Source organism: Nannobrachium achirus (assembly GCF_963921795.1).
Source record: "Nannobrachium achirus genome assembly, chromosome: 8".
In the NCBI taxonomy this organism is placed as follows: Eukaryota; Metazoa; Chordata; class Actinopteri; order Myctophiformes; family Myctophidae; genus Nannobrachium; species Nannobrachium achirus.
In genome coordinates this window covers 36093539-36111000 of record NC_137817.1, presented here as the reverse complement: position 1 = coordinate 36111000, position 17462 = coordinate 36093539, and the positions used below count along the sequence as shown (strand labels likewise).

The 17462-nt window shown below is 42.7% G+C and overlaps 1 protein-coding gene across 1 annotated transcript in view; it reads left to right on the top strand.

The window, feature by feature from the left end:
• cpda (carboxypeptidase D, a) overlaps positions 1-17462 on the top strand; it is a 33009-nt gene that overhangs the window by 12361 nt on the left and 3186 nt on the right. The window contains exons 7-20 of the mRNA XM_080732336.1: positions 1103-1279; positions 5071-5180; positions 5340-5442; positions 6247-6389; positions 6767-6936; positions 7731-8033; positions 8290-8485; positions 9038-9173; positions 9325-9471; positions 9668-9766; positions 9866-9930; positions 10769-10900; positions 11036-11221; positions 15609-15711. Coding sequence (XP_080588462.1) covers positions 1103-1279; positions 5071-5180; positions 5340-5442; positions 6247-6389; positions 6767-6936; positions 7731-8033; positions 8290-8485; positions 9038-9173; positions 9325-9471; positions 9668-9766; positions 9866-9930; positions 10769-10900; positions 11036-11221; positions 15609-15711 — 2070 coding nt within the window. The remainder of the gene's footprint in view (positions 1-1102; positions 1280-5070; positions 5181-5339; positions 5443-6246; positions 6390-6766; positions 6937-7730; positions 8034-8289; positions 8486-9037; positions 9174-9324; positions 9472-9667; positions 9767-9865; positions 9931-10768; positions 10901-11035; positions 11222-15608; positions 15712-17462) is intronic.

Genomic DNA, 17462 nt, shown 5'->3' with positions numbered 1-17462 from the left:
ATAAACATTGCTTTCTATTCAATAACAGTTGTAATTTGGTTTAACAATTTACAGATGAGCAGGTTCACACCAAGTCTGTCAATGTTTTATCATTGACCATAACACTACAATATATATTCCCATTTTCTAGTTTTTTTTTCACGTAGCCCCTTCAGTATCCCTGCGTACCCCTAGGGGTACACGTACCCCATTTGAGAAACACTCTAGCACAATAACAGCAATAAATAGATGCAAGAGTGACATTCATTGTAGGGACAGTTTTATATGCGAGGAGCCCTTGTGTAACAGGTTTGGATAAAACGTTCACGCCCCCAGTCACTGCTTCACCAACAGGCTAGAAGGAAGGCGAAGGGAGAAATCTTCAGTCAAGCCTGTCCCTGCAGACAGCAACTCTGTGCAATTGTATCATTTGTATTCTGTAAATAAATAGGGTATTCACCCAAAGCCAAAGTGCCGTAACTACGCAAATAACTTTAACTGATAAAAGGATTTAAAAGTGTCGAGGTAATTGTTGTTTGTTTTGTAAATCACGGGCTAATTGTGTAATGTGTATATATTTATTGTGTGTGTGTGTTAATAGTATAATTATTTGCAAGATTACATTAGATAAGGCCAAGGGCTGCTAAGTGTAGTTCATAATAATTTGTACTTTAGTTCAGTGTTGTTTAAGTATCTGCATCATGAGCCTGGGGGCGTGAAAGTTTTACCCAAACCACAAAGGCTCCTCGCATTTTATATTGACCCGCCCAGATTGGTGCTCAAGCCTACATAATACAACATTACAACCTTTTGCTCTGGAGGTTTTCAGCATGGGAAAGACCCCCTTAGGGAGAAAGACTAAACACACGTCATGAATTGCTTTGACACATCACTTTGTTGTTGCTGATAGGTTAGAGGAAGTATACAGGAAGTGAAGCAGAGACGACAATGTTTTTAAGGGGGAACGGCCATGAAGACTGCTTTGAGTTGTTTGCTGTGCTATACATTGTGAATATAGCCATTGAATACTAGCACAGATAATAATGTTGTGTTCTTTCCTCACAGCCGGTGACGTGAAGATGAATACTAGCACAGATAATAATGCTGTGTTCTTTCCTCACAGCCGGTGACGTGAAGAACCCAAGAGACAAGGGACGCAATAACAGCAATAATTTGGACCTGAACCGCAACTTCCCAGATCAATTTGCCAACATCACAGTGCCCAGGCAGCCGGAGACCCTGGCAGTGATGAATTGGCTGAGGAGCAAGCCCTTCGTCCTGTCAGCCAACCTCCATGGAGGCAAGTTGTTGCTTTGGGCTTCTGGGACATAAGTCTTTGAACAGGGGTCTTCAACGTTTTCAGGCCAAGGACTCCTTAGTTGAGAGAGAGATTAAGCAGGGACCCCCACAATCTGTTCATAGATATACCGTAGTTTAATTGTTTGACAGCACGATCAACAGTGTATTTTGGATTCATGTTAATGTGTGTTTTCAGATATTTAACCACTTGAACGGTCAGTACTTAATAAACTTGACCCTTCACTGTACTTAGTCTGCTCTTTTCCCCCTCTAAAGCTCTTTGCCGAAAATAGACGATCTACAAGCTTATAGATCTGCTATTTTTGTCTAAAGTTCTCCGAATATGGACGCTAGGGTTCAAGTGGTTAATATAAGAAAGGGGGGAAAAAACAAGTTCCTACCACACAAAGATTTGGAGGACCCCCTGTAGTAACTCTGAGGGCCCCCTAGGGGTCCTGGACCCCCTGTTGAAGACCCCTGTCTTTGAAAATAGATTCCAAAATAGACGTGGTTATGCATGTACCTTGCATAACCAAAATGCTCTGTTAATGCCCATGTCATCCTAATTAGATCAGTGAGCAAGTTATCCTAATAGGTTATTCCTTTACTGCTTTAGTCTTTGGTATGTTTGTTTTTGAGTTGGTCAGACCAACTCCAACATTTAGGTGAGTTTGTGGCGCGACATACAGGGCACCTATTTGCCTATTGGCTGTCGCGGCCCGCCAGACGATGGGGGGGGGGAAGAACTGCATTGATTAGGGCCAATCGCAGGCGACGCTCCTCCAGACTATGGGTTAAAAAGAGATGGGATTTATGGTTCTTTGAAGTGAACCGGATCTCTGGAATTCGTTCCTTTCAAAGAGCCGTTCAAAAGACTGGCTCATTTTAGTTACTAGTTAGGCCTACTTTGTAGATTGTGTTCATAATTACACATGATTTCAACCCTATTTACATTTCGGCCATATACATTTTGCCGATCTACAAGCTACGAGCTTGTAGATCTGCTATTTTCAAATGTTTTAATACTTTTTATTATTTTTTCCTACGTATTCATTGGAAAACTTTTAAAATGGGACATTTTGCATAATAAGTAGGCTACTTTATGCATTGGTTTAATTGCATTTTGATTAATAATTTTGTACTTTTACTCAAGTGCATTTTAATTGCAAACTTCTACTATGTGAATGTGCTTGTACTTTTTCCACAACTGTTTATTTAGAAAGGAACGGCTCCCTACTGTGAACCGGATCCCATCGTTCATTTCAAAGAGCCGTTCAAATGACTCGATTCGTTCACGAACGTCCCATCTCTAGTTAAAAACGGCAACGGGATTGAAGGGAACCAGAGAGAAAAGACTCTGCAGCAGATCGGCTATCATTCTTTGTGTTATGCAACCAAATGTTTATTATACAGAGAGAATCATACACCTTCAAACAGGTGTAGTAGCCTACACGGCTAATAGAACAAAACTATGGAACAAAACCGCAGAGGAATATTTGGGGAAAAAAGGAATGAGGAAGCCCCTGTCTGTTGGACCACAGATTGCCGTTTTTTATTTAAAAAAGTCGATTTAAATATGAATACACTGTGTTGGCTAAAGGCCATTGACCCATGACTACAACACCTTATTTGTAATGTAAAATAGCTACTGATAAAGTAGCCTAATGATGAATGAAAAACGCGAAGTGTTGACATGTGTGGAGGACTGCAGGTGCGTCACAAAAGGAGGGGGGGGGGGGAGAGTTACTAAGGCCCAAGGTGGAAGGGCCTTAATTATTTTATACTTTAGCTATTGAAAAATAGCAGATATATAAACTCGAGAGTGCCGCGCTGCGAGCTTGTATATCTGCAATTTTTTAAATCCCCAGATGAAGAACATTCATGTGGGCCCGCAGTGAATCCTTGTACCCAGGGCCCAGAATTTGGTGCGACGACACTCTTGTGTATTTGCGACTCGGAGCGGCTAAAACTTTTCGGATTCGAGACGTTTTAACGCCAGATATATCACATGTTGTAGATTTATAAGCAATCGGCATGATAAGAAACACGTAGGCCTAGCCTACATTTGAAGCAGTTTATTCTGGTTGTTTTGAAATAGAGAGAAATAGACAGCTGTAGGCTACTGTCTACCTCATTCGTCGCTATAGGCTGTTTAAACACCATCATCACAGATCAAATGAATACATTAACACGCAAATTCACTTGTAGGTATATTTATTAGGTTGTTGTCTTACCGTATGTACACAACTGTCCAGTCCAGTGATAAGTTGCTTTATATCAGATGAAGTAGCCTATTCCTTGGTGCTTCTTGATACAAACACATACAATGTGTTGTGTTGGTATAAAATGAGTCGTAGCCTACACATATTTTCTCATCTTGTCTCATGACAAGACTTGATGAAAGTAACTCACATTCCGCCCAGGTCAAGACAATAATATGAATCGATCTAAACAAATAAAGTCTGTGCTGATGATGATGATGTTGGTGGTATGCTTATGGCTGTTAGGCAGGCTACTTAACAGATATATAGATAGATAGATATCTTTATTATCCCAAGGGGGATAATCAGTAGCTATTTAACATAACAAATAAGGTGTTGGTGTCGTCATGGTGGGCCATTTAGCCAATACAGTGTATCACACACACACACACACACACACACACACACACACACACACACACACACACACACACACACACACACACACACACCAGCAGCACAATCCATCCATCCATCCATCTTCAACCGCTTATCCAGCATCGGGTCACTGGGGTAACAGTTCCAACTGAGATTTCTAGAGTTCCTTAATAATAATAATTAAAATAAACAAAACTAATGTTTATAATTGCGACCGTCAGTTCACAGTTACTATGAAAACCTCTGTCTGTCTGTCTGTCTGTCTGTCTGTCTGTCTGTCTTCTGTCTTCTGTCTGTCTGTCTGTCTTCTCTGCTGTGCTCCTGTTGTGTCAAATGTTGGCAAGATGTGGTTCGCGGCCTCAACAGGAGCGGATTTGGGACGGTCCTCGCACCAAGGAGCGGAGGAGAAACCTCTGGCGCATTTTAAAACTCGCTTGCTCGTGCTCGTATTCAAACATTGTATATTCTTATTCTTATAGGCCTACTCTTATTAAAAATAAAAGGCAAATAAGAACAGGTGATTATTCTTATTTATTTTTTGCACGTGAGAGTGGTGATAACCCACCCGCCCGCCTGAAAAGGTCTGAAACGTTGGCACCGGGTCAGCCTGCGCAACACTAAACAGCACACCTGGTTATAGAACCATGATTCTATTTCAACCCACCCAGTACAACAGTTAGGTTAACAAGTACAGCCTACATACAACTGTCTTGCTCACTGCAATATACACCTGTCTTGTTCACTGCAATATACAACTGTCTTGTTCACTGCAATATAGAACTCTCATCTTCCTGCAATATACAACTGTCTTGTTTACTGCAACCTGTTCATGCTCGAATCTTTCAATAAAAAGAAAAAAAAAACATTACCTGTCGGATCTTTCTTTACAGGCTAATAATGACATGTCATTGTTCTTGTGTGTCAACTTGTACATCTGCCCTTTTCAATTGATTACATAGGGCTAATGTTAAAGGGTTCTTTTAGACTGTTAAATCTCCCCGCCTTTTTAACCCACATGCGACCAGCTCATATATTGACTGTGTCAATTCTTGTTGGTATGTTTATTTATTTATTTAGATTTATTTTGCTGTGTAATCTATGTTACTTAAATACCAGTGTGATAGTCAATCTGATCCATTTTATTTTTAAACAGGCTCTTTGGTGGTGAACTACCCTTATGATGATGACAAGGAGGGCCTAACAAAGTATAGCAAAGCTCCTGATGACGAAGTGTTTCAACAAGTGTCCAGAGCCTATTCACAGGTTAGAGGACACTGTACCGCCTTTTGGATTGCTTTGGTCCCAGATACTGTCCCTTAAATAATGTAATGAAATCTGTGGATTGATACTTTGAAGACTTGGTTATAACAGTTATCTATTTTTTTCTAACTCTGTGTTTGTGTGCATGTGTGTTCATTGTAGGCGAATCCTCTGATGCACAATGGCCACCCCTGCGAAGACATGTTCCCAACGGAGTACTTTGCGGATGGCATAACCAATGGTGCTAACTGGTACAATGTCCCAGGTACATCAGGCCCTTTCAGCCCAAACCATCTGATTAACCACATTAACACTGGCTGGTGTCCCTATTTTAAACAAATATCCTATAAATGTATTTAAAGCTATACTGTGTAAGTTGCTAAACTAGTGGTCAGTAGCGGTATTGCTTTTTTCGGCCGTTTTTCGCCCGGAGTCGTCGCGGACCACCGCAGCGGACCACCGGAGTTGCGCCGCAAACCACCGCGACCGATACGAATCCGTGGAGGGGTAGAACGTAATTTTCTGGCCAGGATTTGGGAATTAAGAGGTTAAGAATCCTTCACCATCGTAAACACTGTAGCTGAGGGAGGCTACTTCCTGAAGAGACGGCAGATACGCTGTGATTGGCCGGTAGTGTATCATGTGTGTATGATCCGCGATGTGATTGGCCAACGTATACACAACGTATACAGATGATGCAGATGACGTAATTTTGCCGCGAAATTCTCCCCCCCTCACGGCTCATAGAAAACATATAAAGAGAAGGCTTTAGAAGCTGAAAATAACAGAGTGGGTCAACAAGCGATTTAACAGTTAGGACAATTTTAAGATTTGTTTTATAAAAAAAGTTACATGGTATAACTTTAAGTGCAAATAAACTATACTAAATGTTTAGTCAGTTGATTTTCAATCCTTTGAATCAAAAGGAACAGTAAAGAAACCGTCTGGGGCGTCAGGGATTTAAAGTCAAATTACTTAATCTGTCCAGAGTTTGAGTAAGTGTGTGCAAAATACTGTATGTCTGATATGAAATGATGGATGGGAATAACCGTGAGTGCTTTCCTCCCAGGTGGCATGCAGGACTGGAACTACCTGAATACCAACTGTTTTGAGGTGACTATCGAGCTAGGCTGTGTCAAGTACCCCAAGGAGGAGGACCTGCACACTTACTGGGAGCAAAACCGACGATCGCTGCTCGAGTTCATGCACCAGGTAAACCCTAACATTTCACTCATCCTCTTTTTCAGTTGACTCATTCACACTCATTTATTGGCACGCATGCACTCACACACGCACTCACACCCGCAATCACAATCTTCTCAATATCATGACTTCAGTCAAGAGGTTGACTTGACTGACTCCGGTATTTGTTCCTTTCACAGGTTATGCTGATACTGTTTATGATATGTTGTCCGATTTCGGTGGGACATTTTTATTTGCATGAAGTCTTGTGTCAGTGTGCTCTTCTTGCACTGTACATTTGCAAGCAATTAAATATTGGCCCAATATCATCGGCTCACTCGACTCCTAGGTATCCACCAGACAATGACTGTTTGTTCATATGTGTGGGCACATGTCTGTCCTAACAGGTCCACAGAGGAGTAAAGGGTACAGTGAGCGACATAAAGGATGGTAAAGGTATCCCCAATGCCACCATTAGTGTGGAGGGGATTGACCACAACATTACCTCAGCCGAGGGTGGAGACTACTGGAGACTGCTTGTCCCTGGTACCTACAACCTCATCGCCTCCGCCCGTGGGTAAGACATGCCATAATCAGAGTGGGAAACATTTTGTCAACAAGCACGTGGAGCATTTAACTCATATGCTGCTATTTTAAACATAGGCTGAACTGTTTTCCTGCCAAATTGTCCTTACCTTTTAACGTGGGCACGTGCACGCATAGTGCATGATCTGTGCGCGACTCATGTAGTAGACCGGTAGACAAGATGACAGCTTTCGAATAAAAAAAATTCCATTGGAATAGACAAATCCGTTGCCAGGCAGTATCCTGCTGTATCGGCCAGTATTTACATAAGAAAACGTTGGAAACAGCCAGCTGTGCGCTATGGTAACACGTGGGCACGTTCGCGTACAGGAGGAATCAAACAGCTACCAAATAAAAAAAAACGTGTGAAAAAAACAACATTCTATGGCCGTGCAGCTCCTTCCTTTGTTTACAAGGAAAACTTATGGGCCGGGATCTATGATTGGCTTTCAGACCGGATATGGAAACCTAGATCCGGTCTAAACAGGAAATACGACCGGATACAGTTAGGAGGCGGGCCTAAAGTCTCCGAAGCGGCTATATACAGCGACCATACTTTTAATCGTTTCATAATGATTAAAGCTAATTAAATCTTCGGGCTCCTCGGGCATCGCAGAGTGGTACAGCGGGAAATCTCCGGTTTTGACGGGGATCGCGGGAAATGAGTTAATAATCATACATACAGTTTGTCAAGTCTCAAGAACTGGTTAGTTGTTGCTGTGCTGTTGCGTTTTGCCATTTGCAGCATGCACCCTTTTCAGTGTTTTAATCTTCTGTCTTGTACAGATACAAGCCAGTGGCTCTCTATGCCACGGTTCCAAAGGACGGAGTGGAGGTTGTGGACTTCAAACTGACAAGAGTCCACTCTGAGCCCAAAGGTCAAGCTCCTAATGACCCAGAGGCCACGCAGGACCCATCGGAGAAGGAGTTCCAGAGTTTCATCAGGGACTTGTCCCTTGGCGATGGTCTGGAGGAGCTTGTCAGTAGCACGGCCACAAAGAACAGTTTTCGCTACCGGAAATACAAAGACCTATCTGAATTCCTGAGAGGACTTCCCCTCAACTTCCCCAAGATCACCTCATTGCACAGGTTGGCGAAATATTGATCTTGCTTTCTGAGCTGATATTTAGGTTTTGATTAGGCCTGGACTAAGTTTATCATTATTTCTGTTCTTTCCACTCTGTCATGCAGCATTATTAACTAACTATAAATGGAATCCTCTAAAGGAATTATTCTGATGTGGCATGTTTTATCTGTCAGTGTATGAAATGTCCTGGCTACTTTAAATGGGAAAAAACTGCTACCTCTGGTATTGCTAACTTGGTTCCATGTGTGTGGTGTCCAGCTTGGGCCAGAGTGTGGAGTTTAGAACCATCTGGGCTTTGGAAATCTCCAACAAACCAGAGGAGGCCGAACCGTCTGAGCCCAAGATCCGCTTCGTGGCAGGGGTCCACGGTAATGCCCCGGTGGGCACTGAGCTGCTGCTGGAGTTTGCTGCCTTCCTGTGTATTAACTATGGCAAGAACCCAGCCATCACCAGGGTGAGTTTCAGGATGTCTTGAGATTATAGTTAAAAGTGATTTATACTTTCTTGTGTCGTACACACCGACCTGGTCTGAGTGAATATTCTAATGCAGGGGGTCCAGGACCCTAGGGGGTCCTCCAAATCTTCCAATCCTTTTTATATTAACAACTTGAACCCTAGTGTACATATTCTAAGAACTGTAGACAAAAATAGCAGATCTACAAGCTCACAACGCCTCGCAGCGCAAGGCGTTGTGAGCTTGTAGATCGGCTATTTTCGGCAAAAAGGTTTGGTGTGGAGGGGAAAAAGAGCAGGCTAAGTACAGAGTGAAAGGTCAAGTATTGACCGTTCAAGTGGTTAAATATCTGAAAACACAAATTGACATGAATCCACAATACACTGATGATTGTGCTGTCAAACAATGAAACGATATGGAATCTGAAAAGGTTGCAAAGGATCCCTGCTTCATCTCCCTCTAAACTAAGGGGTCCTTGGCCTGAAAAAGTTGAAGACCCCTGTTCTATGGTTCAGATATGTCTCTAACTGCACCTCCGCTCCTCCCTGACAGCTGATCAACGAGACACGGATTGTTATCGTGCCCTCCGTCAACCCAGATGGACGGGAGTTAGCCAAGGAAAAGCAGTGCACCTCATCCGTGGGCATGACTAATGCTCACGGCAAGGACCTAGACACAGACTTCTTTGGTTAGTTTCATGTTTTGTCAATAAAGTATACAAATACATTATTGTACTAGTTTTCTTTTTTAATCCTTTTAGATTTTTCTTTTTTGTTGTATGAGTTTTACTGCAAGAAGAACAGATTTCTTTTAAAGTGCATCAAATGTTTGTTTTTTAGGAAATGCGTCACAGCGTGTGGTGGTGGCCCAGCCAGAGACCAGAGCTGTAATGGACCAAATCCAAGAGAGAGGCTTCACTCTGTCTGTTGCTCTGGATGGAGGCTCCCTCCTGGCCACCTACCCTTATGACAAGCCTGTCCAACCTGGTAATAACAGGGCAGAACCATGATCTATTGATATTGTAGATAGACAGCTATAGAAAAAATGTATATCATTTTTCTTCTTTTTTCTCAACAAAAAAAAAACGATACATTTTTTGAGAATTACATACTACAGTACATACTGTACCTACTACCTATTATTTAATACAGCAATTTAATATTATATCTCTTTTTTTCCCAGTGGAAAATGAGGGAACTCTGAAGTACCTGGCAAATGTATACGCCAGCAACCACCCCACGATGCACCTCGGGAACACTGGATGTCAAAATAATGGCCAGAGTATGTACTATAAACATCAAGCACATTGTCATAGTCAAGTGTTCTTTAATGAGAACTGTGGAGCAAGGAAATAATATAATGAATGCCTTTCTTCTTCAGTGGGGAACATCCCAGATGGAGTTCTCAGGGCTGCAGAAAGACAAAGTCACATGGGCAGCATGAAGGTAGGTCTCTTTTAGGGCTACTTGACTAAATTCGTAGTTGACTAATAATCGTAGGAACTAGTCTTGGTCAACTATTAACCCATCCATTAATTAACTATGATAGGGACAGCCCTAGCTTCCACCTATTTTGTGCTGTAATACAGTAAGTCAGTGGTTCTCAAAGTGGATTTCAGGGACTCTCTTCTAGGTTCCTTTTATGGGGTTCTAAATTGACCCTTACTTTGACAGTGTACAAATGGAACCAAATGGACCGTACCGGGTCCATTTCTTTTTTTTTCCTTATAATTTTTATCCCACGATTTTGCAACCCATTTTCACCCAGTGCCAATTGCCTATGTAATCCTGGGCTCTGCTCTCCCTCTGCCACGCCTGGGGAGACAACGGACTGACCTCATGCTTCCTTCAATGCATGAGTAGTCCAAGTTGTTTCTTTTCACCTGACAGGGGGAATTTCCCCGAGATGGACGTAGCGCGTGGAAGGAACACGTTATTCCAACCAGTTCCTTTCCCCTCCATCAAGCTCCCCGGCTGACCAGGGGGAGGCATTATTGAGACCAGGATTACTGCATGTTTTTGTGCGTACCGGGTCCATTTCGTTCCATTTGTACACTGGGGATACCTCCAAATGTAAAAGTTTGTGAACCACTGCAGTAAGTATTACGGTACTCACTACGGTACTCAGATCACTTGACGGCACACCGGTGACATTCAGCCCTAAAATAAAACGTGGCACATTTGCGATGTTAATGACTTGACCTGGAGTGAGCAGCAATGTATTTATGTAATGAGTCAGAAGTGAGTGCATCATGTGACTGTGTTTGGCTCTGTGCCTCTCCAGGACTTCAGCGTGGACTTTGGTCACTGTCCCGAAATCACTGCGTATACCGGCTGCTGTTTGTTCCCCGCTGCTGAGGAGCTTGAAAAGCTCTGGGCAGATAACAAGAAGTCTCTTCTTAGCATGCTTGTGGAGGTAAAGTACAAGCTATTGTTCTGGAGCCCAAAGTGCAGCACAATGTGGAAAGTAGATGAGATGATATATATATATTCAGTTTATGATTTATAAAACTAAACTTGGAAACTCATACTCATGTTCATTTTCTGCCAGGTTCATAAGGGCGTGCGTGGCGTGGTGAAGGACAAGAGCGGGAAGCCAATTGCGGGTGCCATGATCGTGTTGAATGGAGGGGTGCGTGTCTTCACTGCGGTGGGGGGATTCTTCCATGCCCTGCTGGCACCCGGCAGCCACAACATTGAAGCTGTTGCTGAAGGTTACCAGCAACAACGCCAGGAGGTGTGTAATTGGATGAAAAGGCCTCTGATTAGGATTTCCACCAGATCATGCATTTACCCCTCTATGTGTTGTCTTATCTGTCTGTGTTTGTCTGCAGCTAATCTTACATGTTGCTAGCATCTCATATCTTGTGCACGCTGACAGCAGACTACAATTTCTGAAATATTTTCCAACTATTATTATCTTAACAGCACAATCATCCATCCAGGTAATGTGATTAGCATCCGACTAACTAACTAGCAAATAACAACTCTCCTGTTCCTCTGGCTTATGGGATGTACCGGAAGTGGAACTAGCCAATCGCACACATTCAAGTTAGCAAATTCAAGCCAGCGTTGGAGATCAACTCCAAACTACTTTTATAAATGTGACAACATATCTCCAAAGTCTGTCCACTCCAAGCTGTTTTCGTCTTTAGCCCCTTTTACAGATTTTAGAGTGCTGATAATCAGCAAAGCAAAGAGCAACGTGCAGAGAGGTAGACGATGACTATAAATGAGAGGGAGGAAAACAGAAGAGACGGTCATGGCCGCTGCCAGCTATGAGGTCCAGACCATGGAAGTTATTTAATGTAAAAAGAATTAAGAAGCTGTTAACGGTTTAAATAATCAGGGGTCTCCTTGGAGTATCTACCTTCTATATGGCTAACACTAACCCTGTTGTGAAAGAGCGCCCTGGCTGAGCTACTGTATCAGTCAGGCAGCCTACTATGTGAAGAAAAGTTCCATCCATCAACTCACTACAGGAGCTCCATCAAGTCAGTTTAAATAACTCACAAAACCTGTGTCATGTCAGACAATCGTGAGTAAGCATTGACGTCTTCTCACTGAATTTTAAAATAATAGCATCGGTGTCAAATATGCTGCAGTTTTTTATTAAGTGCACAAGAAGAAAAAAGTAGTGTTGGTACTGGGGGGAATGTGTCTGTTACAAAAATGATATTGTTTCACGAAGTGGCAGAAAATTAGCTATGTCAATTGGACCCAAAACACTATTACTTGTTTTTCTACTTGGTCAAAGCCCATAGCAGCTACAGTAAGTCTAGATGTGAAGGATTGCTTTAATGTCCATTTGCAATGCTTGTATGGTGTGGTGATAGACAAAAGTGTTAATAGTAATAGTTGATTTCATGAGCTTTACTGAAACTGCAAATTGATGATCACCTTCATCTACACACAAGTTTGTCACAGCTCATTCTTATACAGTATATGTACATTACTTAAAATGGGCAGGCATTGTAGTCTCAAATCTAAAGCTGTGGCTTTGTATGATTATCCCTATTGGTAATGGGGGCAACAACTCCAAATTGGTAGGTAAGGCAGAACGCTTCCTACAAGCTTCAGAACCAAGACTGTCTTAGCTACTCACTGTATTAAGAGAATTTGTAATCTTTCAAGTCAGATTCAGAAATTCAAAGCCAATGGGTTCCCAGATTGGTGTCTTTGTGTTGGGAGTGGGACTATATTTGGTCCATTTGTCTAATTATAATTTGTGGTTTCCTGTAGTGTACAGTATATGGTTTGTTATTTTTGGCATTCAAGAGGCTTGTTAGTCTTAAAATTGTGCAGAAATGCAGTAAATACGTCATTTAAAATGGTGAGTTACTGTAGCTACTCTTATTATGAACCATGGAAGACTTTTCTAAAGAACATAACAAGACAAGTTTGGAGACATTGCAAGTTAGCCTTTAAATAAGTGGCATAATGCATTGTGAGCAAGTCAGTTATATTCTGAGTTTACTGTATTATCCCTTACTTGTAGAACTGTTTAGAAATGAAATTCAACTCAATGAATTACACCTCTTTGTTTTGACAGATGCTTGCAATGCACTCATGTTGGCAATCAATTTCACAGTAACACACTATTTTAGAAAGGTACATGATAGGTGTCATTCATAGAAAAAAGTTATTGAGCACCAAACGGTTGCAGATGTGCACCCTTAAGCTGTATTTGGCTTCAGAAGAAATACAAGATACATACAATTAAGGGTTTGTGTAGTGAGTTTTAGACAAATTATTCTTTTGACAGTTTATGAAACTAATTGGCATCAAAACATCCATATTTACTGTCAACATGGTTTGACATGGATTCAAACATTTGAAAAGTAAATGTGTCAATTGTGCTATAAGTTGCCAAGTTGGCACTGGGTGAAAAAACATGATTGAACATAAATACACACCAACATAAATACACATGAAATGTCACTCTAAATGTCATGGTGGCTCCCCATTCATATCCACCTCTATGTGGGGTGTGGAGCGGAGCACACAGAATCTCTCCACTACCTCCACCTTTCCACCTTTCTGCTCGGTAACCTGCAACACAGGGTAGCAGAGCTCTGCAAATAGACGTTCCTTGATGGTACGACCAAGCTCTCGACTGTAGGCCTTGCGCTCCCCACAGGGAGTGGAGAGTAGAGGATCCACCACTGAATGATATGTCTGTTGATACTCTGGTACTGTGTAGCCATGGATCATAAGGGGTCCTGACTGACCTGTCTTTGGCCCACCGATAGTGACTCTCTCCTGAGCAGTGAGAGGCTCGGTGAGTTCAGGTAGAACTGCAGTGTTCCTTCTGTACCTGTCAGGTTGAGGCTTTGGGATGTCTCCTCCAATCCTCTTAGGCTCCAGGTCACATCTTATGCCCAGCATATCAGGTCTCTCCTTAGTACCCTCACCATATTTCTTCGGACATCGCATACTCGGCCGTAGGCCATAGGGACCCATCTCATGACTCTGGAAATGTAAATATCAGTACATACATATGATCTGAAGATAACTTAGTAGATGCTTCTGATAACTAAGCCACTTTTTTATTTGTTCCCATCAAAAGAAAGAAAATGGTTCACCCCCAGAATGACTTATTTTCTATTGATTACTCACCCCATGAAGGCTTGAGTTCAATAATATATTTTTTTGATTGTGTGGCATTCCTAAGCCAATAATTTGATTCTAATAAATGTACCCCTATTGATTCTGGATGGAGACACAAATGCAAATGCAACAAAAACATTATTGAACTCGAAGTCTTCAATTGAAAATAATAACATTTTGGCGGTGAACTATTCCTTTGAGGACTGGCCTTTGCCTCCTTTTGCCTCTTAGTTGCATTTTATAATGTAAAATGGGTAGAGCACTTACTATTTTACCACAGTCCTCATGTGAGCAGATTATACCACCATATTCAAACTGATCTGAAACAGAATGGATTCGTTTTTATTGCTAGAAATGTAGATTCTCCGTAATAGGCTATGTCACGGGGCAGCCATGCCCGTGCCCTACAGTATGTACACATATGACTGCTTTCTATAACATGCAAGGACTGCAATGGTTTTAAATTTGTTTTGAAACTGTATGCACTGATTGTTTGCCAATTGTCTCTCCTGCACTGCTGGTCCTCTTGATTAGGAAGGTGCCAAGTGTTACGAAGGAGAGGGGTGTTTCTTATGCTTTGAGTAATGTTTATTTAAATTGTCCTGGAGTTTTCACCCAAGTTATATTTGTTTAATTGTAACACATCTTTGGAATGTTTAAGTTACTTAACTTACTTTTATACAATATGGGTTATTTATGGAAATATTTACATGGAAGTAGATTGCTAATTGGGCTGTGTCCTGTGGTAGGATCCACTCTCTACTTAAAGGGAAGCTGCTGGGACAGAAAGGTAGTTGGGGGTAGGCAGTAACACAGTTAACATCCCTGAGGGAGACGGTGTATCCTGAAGAGAGCTTTTATCCAATTGGGCATTGTTTTATTAGTGTTTGCCTATTTTATTTTTAATTTACCACACTGTTCTATTTTTGACCAGTATGCATTTGTGATCTGAATAACTAACACTGCATGGAAGATTGTTTGGGAGAAATAAAAACCCTAAAAGACCATCTTGGACTGTTAGTTAGGGAGTTAGCCGAGTCCTTGACCAATCTGGGAACTAAATGCTTACCAATAGCTTTCTTCACAAATGTGTTCACAAAAGTGTCTACTATCACCTCTGTACTTTGTAAAACCCAACTCCCTTGGGAAACTTTGTGGGAGCCAATCAATGTTGGGTTCTCATTGACTTTACTATACAGGAAAATAAAACAAAAAATAAATCTGCTTTAAGTAGCATGTGAGTTATGTGAGCATGAGTTATTGCTACTGGACTTCATGTACAGTATGCTCCCATTTTTCACAAACACTCTCTAATCCAGTCTTGAGTTAAGATTGCCTTAATTACCTGATGCATGTTAACAGATGCTAGATACTAAAACTAGTGAAGATGCTTTGATATTGCATTATCATCCCAGTGAGTTAGGCCAAAACCCTATGAAATGTGCATGGATGTTGACATCTTCTCTCCAGTGTGCTCAACATCTGAATGAAGGCTGTGTCATTGTGATTCCCAGGTAGTGGTATCTTCCTATGAAGCTGCCGTCAGCATCACTATCGAGTTTGACATGGATAACCACATCTTTGGCCTTCCCAGGGAGTTTGTGGTGGCTACTGCAGGTAAGCAACTATATGGCATAGTCTTTGTGTTTTTGCAACCGTAGGTCACATTTAGTATTAGTATTAAAACCTGCAGATCATGTGAGTGCATGCGTCACGCCTCAGCCCCATATATGGACATATTGTGTCAGTCTCATGTGGTCTATGACGTCAGACATCTATGATGTCATAGCTAGAAGGTCCTGGGTTCGATTCCCGCTGGGGACGCGGGGACTGCCCATAGGTCCGAAATCTCATTAGTCCTACGTCTCATTAGTCCGAATTTGGTTAGGTTTTAAGGTTAGGTTTAGGCATAGTTCTACTGAGGTCAGAGTTTGGGTTAGGTTTAGGCATAGTTTTACTGAGGTTAGGTTTAGGCATAGTATTTTTCACCAGGTTAACATCACCAGATTCTGACTAATGCAATGTAGGAACAATGAGATTTCGGACCAATGCCATGGCACCGGGGACGCTGTGGGCGCTACGGGGTGTCTTCTCTCCTCTGTCTCATCAGTGCCCAACTGCCCATACCCTAAGTGGGATTGGCAAAAGGGCCTTACTGTGTGGAGTTTGCATGTTCTCCCTGTGCCACCTAGGGTAAAAATGTACCCTCACTAAAACATGCAGTAATCCTGGTCTCTATACTGCCCCCCCCTGGCCAGCCAAGGCGCCCTAGCCAAGGCGCCTGATGGAGGGGAAAGGAACTGGTTGGAATAACGTGTTCCTTCCACGCGCTACATCCTACCAGGGAAAAACTGTCAGGTGAAAAGAAGCGGCTTGGACTGCTCATGCATAGAAGGAAGCTTGAGCTCAGTCCGTTGCTCTCCCCAGGTTGGCAGAGGGAGTGTAGCGCCCAGGATTACATTATACCAGTAAGACTCCCTAATCGGGAGATAAGCGACCGTTGGTCGCTTATCTCCACAAATAGGCAAAAAAAAAATGTCTTTCCAAAATCGTCCTGATGGTGGCGCTAGATGGGACAGATGCGTTGTGATTACATGACTGTAGAGATACTGTGCGATTTGCGTGATTTTAGGGCAAAAATTGTAGGAGCAGTGTCCAAAAATGTGTTTTAAAAAATTGGCCTGAAGGTGGCGCTATATGGGACAGATCCAAGTTGATGACATGAGTGTAGACATACTGTGTACCGATTTGCGTGATTTTAGGGCAAAAATTGTAGGAGCAGTGTCCAAGAATGTGTTTTGCAAGAATCGGCCTCATGGTGGCGCGAGAAGAGGGCCATGTGAGAAGTGAGGGGTGGGGTCTCCGCGCCGCCGAAGCGGACGAATAGGTACCGGCCCCGGCTCTCCCGGTCGCTCCTAGCCCGAGTTACGGCATTTTATGTGCGCTGCAGTGGAGGGGGTCCTCCACTGGGGGCGCCACCACTTTTGCATCCGTTCTGGAGCACCAGGTGTCGGTGGTCCCCGGGAATTCCCCGTGTGCAGCCCCGTTGGGGTGGTCATTTGGTCTTTTTTGCACATTTGGTCATTTTTTACATCTGGGGGTCCCCCAGGGACCTGGGGGTCCCTGGAGCTCCGGGGGTCCTTGGAGGTTGTAGTTTGGCAGGCAAGGAGTTTGTGTGGAAATTTTGGCATGGATCGGGCCAACGGTGGCGGAGATATGAGTAGGGGGAAAGTGTGACGTGTGACGAGTGACGTGACGGAGGGACAGACTGACTGACTGACTGACTGACGGACTGACGGCCTGTGGAGGTTTGGATAGTATAGAAGTAACTGCGACCTACGGTCGCAATAATTGGCACTGGGTGAAAA